This window comes from Schistocerca gregaria, chromosome 2 (genome assembly GCF_023897955.1).
Source record: "Schistocerca gregaria isolate iqSchGreg1 chromosome 2, iqSchGreg1.2, whole genome shotgun sequence".
Classification (NCBI taxonomy): Eukaryota; Metazoa; Arthropoda; class Insecta; order Orthoptera; family Acrididae; genus Schistocerca; species Schistocerca gregaria.
This window is the reverse complement of record NC_064921.1, coordinates 698268516-698280535: the sequence shown is the minus strand read 5'-3', so window position 1 is coordinate 698280535 and position 12020 is coordinate 698268516. Positions and strand designations below refer to the sequence as shown.

At 42.6% G+C, this 12020-nt stretch overlaps 1 protein-coding gene across 1 annotated transcript in view; it reads right to left on the bottom strand.

Annotated features, from left to right (window-relative positions):
* Positions 1–12020, bottom strand: part of LOC126334786 (bone morphogenetic protein 5-like) — a 131834-nt gene that overhangs the window by 95536 nt on the left and 24278 nt on the right. The window contains exons 2-3 of the mRNA XM_049997388.1: positions 5246–5417; positions 450–595 (exon numbers count right to left, since the gene is read on the bottom strand). Of these exons, the coding sequence (XP_049853345.1) occupies positions 450–595; positions 5246–5417 (318 nt within the window). The remainder of the gene's footprint in view (positions 1–449; positions 596–5245; positions 5418–12020) is intronic.

The window sequence follows — 12020 nt, the reverse complement described above, 5'->3', positions numbered from 1 at the left end:
CTAGTAATATATACACCTCTTCGCTTGTATTGTTATAGCAGGCTAACGTTACAACGATCTTCCAGAAATACCTAGAATAACTCGTTTAGTGTATTCCTTTTTGTGGAAGATACCTGGATGACATTAACTGGAATATGTGGGAGCAGAATTTACAAAACTACTAGGCTTCATTTTAATGACTTTCTTAGAACAGCCTGGATGCATAAATGTAGCTTCTTTGAGCTTATTCTATTATAATTAGTACGCATTTTCATCAGGTGGAGATCGTACCCGATATACTACACGTCGACGTGAGCAACAAATTGCCGACGTCAAAAAACCTGAGGGAGGCGTGTACATGATGATTCTGTTCCTAACATTTTCGCCGTTACTCAGAAGAGGATATGATTTAAGGCAGGATTCCCTCGAAAAGAATAGTAACAATAGCAAGACGTGCAGTTCGTACTGACCAGAAGTTCGTGGGATTCGTCGTTACTCTGGACAGAGTGCCGGAGGTTGTGTCGCAGCCGGTAAACTCTTAACTCCGCTTGCAACAATCGTTCTCCCACGGGCAGAGCAGTCACGTTGAACAGGAATACATCCTCTCGCTCGCTCCCTGCAACAAACAACAGTATTACTAACATTTAGGCTCTTACACACGCTGAGGTAGTAAATGGAAGAGTTGTATCCAGCTTCATTAATATGACGGAAGAAAGTTCTTTACTGTGCGCAAATTACGGATTTGTAATTAAATCAAATTTTTTTGTGTGTATTTTTATTAGTCCCTCCCGTTCTTAGAAATCTGCTCGTTACTTTCGTGTGGAAGTGTAGAAAGTATATTGGTAACTACGAGACTAACCGAAAATGGGAAATGGTTTGTGTGTGTGTGTGTGTGTGTGTGTGTGTGTGTGTGTGTGTGTGTGCGTGAGTAAACAGATTTTCTTGCACAACAATCTCAGTATCGTGGTATTTCTTGAAATAAGGTGAGTACTGGAACGAAGACCATCAAAGACATCCTGTGATATTTTCACATGTTCTCGTAATCGGTCAAGCGATGTTACTGATAATTTAGATCGGATAAGGCGACGTTACAGTTATGATTCACAAATACTCAGTTGGGAAAAGATATGACTATCGTGGAAGCTAGTAAAGATGACAAAAGCACATTAGGTGATGGTAGATGTTGTGAGTACGGGCGTTATCATTCTGGAAGAAGAAATTTCGCTGATATTGCAGCAACAATGCAAGAAAGACCAGTAGTTTCTTTGCATCTTGGTAGATTCTGTGGTGTGGTGTGACCCTCGACTCAAGAGCAAACCGGTTTGAAGAAAAAAAATTTTGAAACATCTTGGCTGATTAAAACTGTGTGCCAGGCCGAGACTCGAACTCGGGACCTTTGCCTGTCGCGGGCACGGCAACGGTCCCGAGTTCGAGTCTCGGTCTGACACACAGTTTTGATCTGCCAGGAAGTTTCATATCAGCGCACACTCCGCTGCAGAGTGAAAATCTCTTTCTGTAAAAAAAATTTTGATCTCCAATGTTTGGCTCATAAGGGATAAAATTCCTAATCATCAGGCAGTACACTAGTGTTCTGGGTTAAATCCTTAGGCTAAGCGCAAATTGAGACGCGTATAGCACGTGAGACGCGACACGACAGCACAGCGCGACGCGCACGTTCCGCACATGTCACGGGGGTCTAATGCATATTGAGACGCGTACACGTGATTGCACGCGCCAGTTGACGACGCCCTGCGCTGACAGAAACAAAGCGCGCGCACACTGCGATCTTTCTCAAACGATTTTACAGAAACTATTCAGTAAAAATCTTAATTTTTACTTTGCTTGTAGCGTTATATGTCAGCTTCGTGGTGAAGTGCCCATCATCTCGCTAATGGTAGTACTTATTGTGGTATACACATTTTAGTAAAACGCTACGCCGAATTCGAAAAGTTTACAATGAAAAATAAGGGGCGCTATGATTTTGCGTTTGGTGCGTATTACATCAGATGTTGCTGCGTATGAAATTTAGCTAACATGGTGAATTTTTGTTTAGACGTGGGAGGGGGTCTCTGTCTGCCTCCGATCTCGAGAAAATGGAGCCTATGTAGCATGCTCACTTCCGATCTCACGCCCTCGAGAATGAAATACTCGCAAATCTCTCATATCTCCTAAACCGTTCGAGACATCGCAACGAAAGTTTGGCGAATGATAGCACACAAGGACAGTATTTTGCCAGTTCTTAAACTCACGGAACTTTCTCATTTATGGCGATATATCACTTCTTACACTTCCCGTTTAATTTTTTTCACTCCAGTGCTGTAAATTTTTAAGAGTTATCGACAGCTAGCGAAACAAGAGTTTCGAGTATGAAAATAAACATGAAATTTCTTCTCTTATGTTACAGCAAACCGACACAATGAGGTTTCTCGTAAGCTGGTGATAGCCAATTACTTGTTTAATGAGGCACACTGTTTCAGAATTGTGTCGCTATAGCTAAGATGAGTACGTGCAAATTATACTGTGTTTTGGCAAAGGAAGAACAATTAAACCTGCCAACAAGAGGGATGTGGCGGTTACTCATAAATGGTGATGCTTCTTCGAAAGAGAAAAGGTTAACAACTCACACAAAAATAAATTGCCGCTTCTGTTGGAGTTTTGATTGAATCCCCGTAACCCATCGTATTTTTAACACTGAGCGACTGGAATAGAAACTTACCAAAAGATTTTGTTCCTTCTCTTGATCTCAGCAGTATTGAAATAATGATGAGCGTTCCTTCAGGCGGAATGATAGGCGCATGCCAGATGTTGATTACTCACTTACGGCTTGGCAAACTGACAATGTGTGCTCGAGAACAAAATAGTTATTACTGAGAAAAATAAACAGTTGATCGGTCGCACAACACAATGGTCAGTGTATTGTCAGCAGCGGAGGATAATGCGCGCGACAGGAATGCACAAGCTAGCCATGTGTGCATTGTGAGCTGGAGTTCGAAAAACATTGTCATGAAAGTAGATCTGCTTTTGTTATTAGTACATTTCAACAAATTAAATATATCTAATCACCACACTCTTTTCGGATATTCCTCCTTTCGTAAAAATACCGACCATATTTTTGATTTGTATAGCCTGTTGAATAATTAGTTTATTAATGCTGATAATGTGTATGCAACAATTGAAATGCATTTTCTCATCACGGCGAGGCAGTTAAAACATTGTTATTTGTGACTGCTTTTCGACTGTTTCTAGCTTGCAGTGGAAATGTGATGTCCACATGTACATAGTATAATGTCTCTTATTACACCCATATCCAAGTAACGATAATGAAAATGTACTTTATATCTTGGACGCTTTGTACCATAAGCAAAATGTGGTCATATCTGTGGAAATTACACTTTTTCGATTTTTTTGCAACAGACCGTAGAGATATGTCAGCATAACAGGCAGCAAGTACGTAACCTTGATTTACTTTCCTGCCTTACTTCTAAATCCCGTGACTTAATAATATTCCTTACTTCCTTATTCACTACCCTCACGACGAATCGTCTGTCCCTTCGCACGATTTGAAAACATTGTGGAGGCAGAAGATATAATCCCAGTGGCTAATGACTCACCAGCTGCTGAACTGTGCATTGTTCAAAAGAAGAAACAAAATAAAAAAACTGTAAGATATTCGTAGCTGAAAACTATTACGTACTAACGAAAATAAATGGAGCGCTTGAACGGCGATAAACGAAACACTACTCAGTGATAATAAAATTCAGTATACCATAAGGCTGTATTTTTCGGACGGGCAATACAGCCCATATGCGCCATGCCGAAGTGAGCATATGGCAGGACTGTCTTGCCGCTCCCCGCCTCACCCTTTCCGCAGTGCTCGCGTGGCGCGCGGCACAGGAAACTGTGCCGCAACCACAACGCCGCTCGACCAGGCACAGGCGCGTGTCGCGTCCCAGTCGCGTCGCGTCCCAATTTGCGCGGTCCCATTTGAACCTGCGAAGTTACAAAAACGCGCGCGTCGCGCCACATGCGCTATACGCGTCTCAATTTGCACCATGTCTTATCAGAGGCTCTTGGATTAAATGTCGTCAGAACGTTGTGCCTAGCAGCGCCCATAATGCTATTAAAGTTGTAGGCCCCAGGTTTCAGTTACAGCGGGTTTCAACTGCTCCATTCCGTCTTTTCAGGGACAAATATTGCTTCTAAGCCATTTCGTAGATACGACCATTGAATTGTATGCTAGTTCCCCATTTGCCACACAAGCCAATAAGCAGGGAAAATAAAATTTTAAAACAGTCAGTCACAGTATATATTCTGAATGTTCATAAGCTGTCGACAAAATCAAAACCGGTGTTAGAGGGAGGGGTCCTAAACAGGTATTTTACTGCAGCAAACAAAATGTCAGAGGCGTCTGTATCTTCTGCGACAAAGTCAACACTTGGACGCACGATGACAGCATAATTGTGACGACATAACCTGCTTGATTTTATATAGCATGCCCAAACACCGCTTTCCCAAAGTCGGTATTCATTCATTGAAAGCGCAATTGTGAAACGATTCAAACTGGTGCCCATAAACGTTCACATATGCATTACAACGAAGTCGGGGGTCCCTAGTTTCCATTGCACGAAGACGCAAAAACTGTCACCTTAGCATGAAGACCATGTTATGTTCAGTGTTCAAGACGTTCTGGTCATTTACGACTGTGGTTTCACATGCTCAGGGGAAAAAACTGTGAATTACGGATTCCGGCGATCGCGCTGTCGGTCCTAATGTTGGTGCGACCAGTGTATCGTATGTGCAGTGATGCCCTGTTCTTGTAATGACACTGAGCAGTGGTTTTGTTAGTTGTGCAAGATAGAACCTTTTTTTGTAACTTACTTAAAGCTGGGTGTGTCACTAAAGCTGGGTGTGTAATTATGAACTTTCTGTTAGGCTGCTTGTTGTTAAGTACCAGAAGTGTTTGCCCTTTGATTCCGTACCGTAAACGACTTGGTTTGTACCCTTAATAAACTGCCTCGTTTTGATCCAAGGGAACGTGTACGATTTATATTGCAGGTGGCTGTCATCTCTTAAGTATAGGGCGCTCTGCGCTTCGATTATGACTCATAAGAAGGAAGGGATGTGTTGCAATACACCTGCGAAGTCGATTATAAGAAGGAGAACCTTCTAAAATTACATGTCTGGAATGTAATAAACACTGGAGAACATAGAGTAAGTCGTCACTGGAGAACATAGAGTAAGTCGTGCCATATCTTGAAGTACTGACCGCGTTCCAGAAAGCAGCGCACTACACGTGCATTGTAAGGATTGGGCGCCCTGGCGACGCCATCTTCGTCGACGACTGCGTGGTACAGCCTCGTCATGTATTCTGGTGCTGCCTGCGGTCGCGAAGAGTGGGCGCTCCCATGGCGACCATCCGCCAGAGGTACTCCCAGTACCTGTGAACATTTACAGCGGTCCTGACTGTTACATGCTGTCGCTGGTCGGCATATCGGCGATACAGGAATTTCTGTACACTACGGTTTCGTGAGCATTATAGTGGAAGATGATGGTTCATTTAATATTATTCAACCACAACTAATAAAGATTTTGTTGTCCAATACATTTAATGAACTCTGATTTTTAGAAAACTGTTGTTAAACCATTCTCATATATGTAACGTAATATGTTTAATGATCTCAGATTTTTAGAAAACCGCTGTTAAACCATTGTCATATATGTAATGTGGGGACATTCATGGAGCTTTTCGTAACCAGTATTTGTCGTCATATGGATAACGGCTCAACGTATTTTCGGTAAATAAAAGTGAAATATGAGTTAATTGATTAAAATATGTGAACTCACTTGCATAGTACAGCAGCCAGACATTTCTTGTTGCCTGTATTAGATGGAACAGTAGTAGTATATGCAGGACGGAGAAAAACTGTCACAAAAGTTTAACCCTGGATAGCTGATGCCAGTAGGAACCAAAATTACTAATGTTGTGTAGGTCGACAACGCACCATTCTTAAACTACGGAAGCTTGGCCCCCCGCGCTCCGATTGGTCGTGGAATTGCCCTGTTGCCGTTCGTCCGCTGACGGGCAGCACTATGGTTGTCGGTTCACACATACAAACGTCCCTCGCCCCGTCACTGTAACAACGTGATACGCACAAGTGTCGAATAGGTCACGCTGTTTGTCTCCACCTCACGTCAGAGGCATTCACACGTAAGCTTCGCTTCGGAGCGCACAAGCGTCACCTGCGATTTAGTCATACAGTAAGTATGGTGTTTCAGTATTCTTTTGAAATACGAGATATTGTTTTTGTTTATGGACTAGTCGACGGTAATTCGCATGAAGCTCGATGGTTGAATGATGGACAGTACCCGGCAAGACGCCACCCACAACCGCAAATGTTTACAGCAATTCACCGGCGACATGGCGAAACTGGTTTGTTAGCAGAACATCATGGTGATGCTGGAAGACCTCGAACACAACGGGATGCTGCATTTGAATAGACTGTTCTCGAGCGCTTCGAGGAAGCAACTACGACAAGTAGTCGAACGGTTGGACACGACATGGGGGTTACTCATCGGTTAGTCTGGGAGATTTTGAGGGATAACTGCCGGCATCCATTTAGTTTCCACCCTGTACAAGACCTAACTCCTGTGGCGGACTATGAACACTTGTTTGACGACGAGTGCACCTTCCATTGGAATGGCCTTTACAACTCTCGAAACGTTCATTACTGGGCAAGGGGAAATCGTCACGTCACGTACGTTCACGGACACCAGGAACGATTTTTGCTCAACATTAGGGCAGGCATTATGGGTGACCATCTGATTGGGCCGGTCCGTCCACTCCCTAGACTTATCAGAGCAAATTACCTTCACTTTTTGCAAGACGTTCTATCCTGGTCTGCTGGAAGATGTTCCCCTGGACATACGGCTACGCATGTGGTTGCAGTGTGATGGGGCCGCCGCACATAACAGCCTTGCTGTGCGCGGATATTAAATGAACTCTTCGACGGCTGGGTAATTGGCAGAGGTGCTCTTGGGAAATGACCCACGCGATTACCAGACCTCTAGCCACTAGATTTTTCCCTGTGGGCATTCTTCAGAGTTCTAGTTCACCCACCCGGACGCAAACCATCTAGAAACGAAGAGGAATTAATGGTTCTAATTCAACATGCCGCCAATCACATCAGAGCAATGCCAATAATCTTTGAAGGAGTTTGGCAAAACACCGTTCGACGTTACCAAGCTTGTGTCGCGCCAGAGGGTCGCCAGTTCTAGCACCTGCTTTAAGTAAACTATGTCGTAGGAAGAAAAAAGGCTCTTTTCACGGCCGACACAATTTATAAATGACTTTCTGTACGCGAACTAACATCTACGTCTACATACATACTCCGCAATCCACCATACGGTGCGTGGCGGAGGGTACCTCGTACCACAACTAGTATCTTCCCTCCCTGTTCCTCTCCCAAACAGAACGAGGGAAAAATGACTGTCTATATGCCTCTGTACGAGCCCTAATCTCTCGTATCTTATCTTTGTGGTCTTTCCGCGAAATGTAAGTTGGCGGCAGTAAAGTTGCACTACCGGCCGCTGTGGACAAGTGGTTCTAGGCGCTTCAGTCCGGAGCCTCACTGCTGCTACGGTCGCAGGTTAGAATCCTGCCTCGGGCATGGATGTGTGTGATGTCCTTAGGTTAGTTAGGTTTAAGTAGTTCTAAGTCTAGGGGACTGATGACCTCAGCAGTTAAGTCCCATAGTGCTTATAGCCACTTGAACCATTTAAAAAAAAAATTGTACTGCAGTCAGCCTCAAATGCTGGTTCTCTAATTTCCTCTGTAGCGATTCACGAAAAGAACGCCTATTTTCCTCTAGAGACTCCTACCCCAGTTCCTGAAGCATTTCCGTAACACTCGCATGATGATCAAACCTACCAGTAACAACTCTAGCAGCCCGCCTCTGGATTGCTTCTATGTCGTCCCTCAATCCGCCCTGATAGGGATCCCAAACGCTCGAGCAGTACTCAAGAATAGTTCGTATTAGTGTTTATAAGCGGCCTCCTTTGCAGATGAACCATATCTTCCCAAAATTCTACCAATAAACCGAAAACGACTATCCGCCTTCCCCACAACTGCCATTACATGCTTGTCCCACTTCATATCGCTCTGTAATGTTACGCCCAAACATTTAATCGACGTGACTGTGTCAATGGCTACGCTACTAATGGAGTATTCAAACACTACGAGATTCTTTTTTCCTATTCATCTGCATTAATTTACATTTATCTACATTTAGAGTTAGCTGCCATTCTTTACACCAATCACAAACCCTGTCCAAGTCATCTTGTATCCTCCTACAGTCACTCAACGACAACACCTTCCCGTACACCACAGCATCACCAGCAATCAGCCGCACATTGCTATCCACCCTATCCAAAAGATCATTTATGTAGATAGATAACAACAGTGAACCTACCACACTTCCCTGGGACACTCCAGATGATAACCTCACCTCCGATGAACACTCACCATCGAGGACAACGTACTGGGTTCTATTACTTAAGAAGTCTTCGAGCCACTCACATATTTGGGAACCAATCCCATATGCTCGTACCTCAGTTATGAGTCTGCAGTGGGGCACCGAGTCAAACGCTTTCCGAAAGTTGTTGATGGGTTTGTTCCCGGTATGTCTTATCATGAAAATACAGTGGATGTATCGGGACCCCGGAAGATTCCCCTCCAGGCCCGCCCCCGGAGTGGAAGGCTGTCGCGCTACCATCGAGTGTGCGAGCCGCGTTGGATACATCACGATCTCTGGCAGGGAAAGCATTCGCGGTAATGTGTAGCCCAGAACATCCGGCAACAGGGCAATCCAGCGGCCAATCGGAGCGCGTGGCGCCAAGTTTCCGTAGTTTAAAAATTGTTCGTTGTCGATCTACACAACACGAGTAATTCTGGTTCCTACTGGCACCAGCTATCCAGGCTTAAAATTTCGTTACACATTTTTTCTCCATCCTGTATATGGGGCTCCTGGCTCATGATTTATAAGCTTAGTGCCATACTACCTTAGTACCATCCACACGTCACATACTCATACAAACACACACACACACACTTTTCACGTGCACACTATTTTACTCACCCATCACAGCCCAGTATTCATCTGCCATTAAAAATTAAACAACAAATCAGTATCTACCCCTAGAGTCGGCCATCTCGTTCTCTATACCCCAGGTGGCACTCGACACCACTGTCATTCGATCTTTGTACCCACTTGGTGCAAGTTTCGATTCCCCATCAAATTAAGTGCGAGACAGCTATTTCAAAGTCGAAGTAGTCTGTATTATTTGTCATAACCTAGTCAGGCTAGAACCGATACAAGAACTGCTAGAATCAAATCACTGGACACAGCATATGCAGCAGTCAGAGACATTCTCCACATAACTGTAATCCAAATAGCACTGGACACAGTGATGTACCATACATGAAAAGTAATGTACAACGCTTCTTCTAGAGAAGTACACTTGAGAATTTTTCATTTTGCCTTTTCTTTCGTGTATAGTGATCCTCTTATGTATACGTTGTGAACTCTTCCCCATATTCTAGCAGAATGTGCACACAGACGATGATAACTAAATGTAGTGATTCCATCCCTTTTAAACTCTGCAAATGGTTTTTGTGCTGACAGCTGCATAATGATGAGACCACCACATTTAGGCACAGTGTAACCATCCGTTTTATGCAGATCCAAACACCAAACACAAATGGTAGTTTATAAACACAGGATATCCTCTGAAGTGGTGAACGTCCTCAGAGCCATCATTTTCAGCGGGTACTCCAATATATGGTCATTTTCGTGCTCTTTACAGTAAATGTTGATATCTTGTATTCACTATTAGTATACGAATTTTCACATGTATTGTGTTTAAAGCCTTTTTTATGCATCTGCAATGGTTTGCTCTTCTTCCAATAAGATTATGTTCTTCCTCTGTGGTATTGTTTTTTTTTCATAAAATTGTCCGGTTTACGATCTGACTGTGGCGTCATCCATTTGCCAGTTTTCTTTTATGTACACATAACACCCTATCTCCACTTACAGGAATAATTTCTATAATATGGAATGGTTTAAGTCTGTTCCATTATATAAAGTGTGCCTGATGTGCATCTATAAGAAACTTTTAAGTCTTCCGTTGCTATAGAACATGATATTACTAGATTGGGCGCTAAGATTTATAACTACAGAATATATGGTGTGTTTGACGCTGTGGAACATTGCCTGTTATTTACAATATGCTACACTGTACTCTGTGCCAATAGCTTTTATGTGGTATGAAATATCGGATAGCTTACCACAGTTGCAGATTAATATTTAACAGTATTTTCCAATTTATGTACTGTGGTAACAAAGTGTACACAAAAGTGACTGTAGTACTAGTAAACCTCCCAGATAATCAAGACAGACAAAAGATTATAAAATATATTCTGTCTGCCTATAGTGTTAATTATGTCCTTATAAGCTATTCGTATAGGCATTAAAATCCGTGGAGAAGAAATAAAAACTTTGAGGTTCGCCGATGACATTGTGATTCTGTCAGAGACAGCAAAGGACTTGGAAGAGCAGTTGAACGGAATGGACAGTGTCTTGAAAGGAGGATATAAGATGAACATCAACAAAAGCAAAACGAGGATCATGGAATGTAGTCGAATTAAGTCGGATGATGCTGAGGAAATTGGATTAGGAAATGAGACACTTAAAGTAGTAAAGGAGTTTTGCTATTTGGGGAGCAAAATACCTAATGATGGCCGTAGTAAAGAGAATATAAAATGTAGACTGGCAATGGCAAGGAATGCGTTTCTGAAGAAGAGGAATTTGTTAACGTCGAGTATTTGTATGGAGTGTAGCCATGTGTGGAAGTGAAACATGGACGATAAATAGGTTGGACAAGAAGAGAATAGAAGCTTTCGAAATGTGGTGCTACAGAAGTATGTTGCAGATTAGATGGGTAGATCACATAACTAATGAGGAGGTATTGGAGAGAATGGGAGAGAAGAGGAGTTTGTGGCACAACTTGACAAGAAGAAGGGACCAGTTGGTAGGACATGTTCTGAGGAATAAAGGGATCACAAATTTAGCATTGGAGGGCAGTGTGGAGGGTAAAAATCGTAGAGGGAGATCAAGAAATGAATACACTAAGCAGATTCAGAAGGGTGTAGGCTGCAGTAAGTACTGGGAGATGAGAAGCTTGCACAGGATAGAGTAGCATGGAGAGCTGCATCAAACCAGTCTCAGGACTGAACCACAACAACAACAATAACAACAACAACGACAACAACAAGCTATTCGAAAATTCTTGATACAGACTCCCACAAAGATATAAGTGTTATGTAGAAGCAAGAGAAACGTATTTTTCTCAATCAAGCACACTGATCTCCACAATACAAATATAGGTAGTGCTGAAGAAGGATTAGTTCCCACATACAATGTTATTCTCCTACTCTTAAGAAAAAGAAGCAATTTATGGAACAGACGTAGACTATATCCTACTACGGAAATTTTTCCTTAAGTGCAGTTAAAGTGTGACACGTAGACAAAATAAAACTGGAAGTGGTTGAGGTCAAAGTAAAAATGTAAACTGGACAATTTGACAGAAATGATTGCTACAAAAGAAGAACGTAATCTCCTACTGGAAGAAGAACTAGCTATTGCAGATGGGCAACAAGGCTTACAGATTACTTTAAACACAGATATCATCTTTTACTGTAAATACAGTGGGAAGTGGCGATATGGTGGAGAACTCGCAGAAAAAAATGGGCTTAGGACGTTTACTAGATTGGAGATATTGGAACAAAGTGCTTATAAATTTCCTTTGACGTTGGGCTCTGCTTAAAAATGATGATTACATTGTGTCTAAATCAAGTTTTTTCCTTAGCTGCAGAAAAGTCTGAACAACTACATTTAATGATCATTTGTTTATTAAAGTAGTAAACTTGAAGTTCTATATCCAAGTTGTGCTAGAATGTGGGGAAGAGTTGAGATCGTATATGCAAG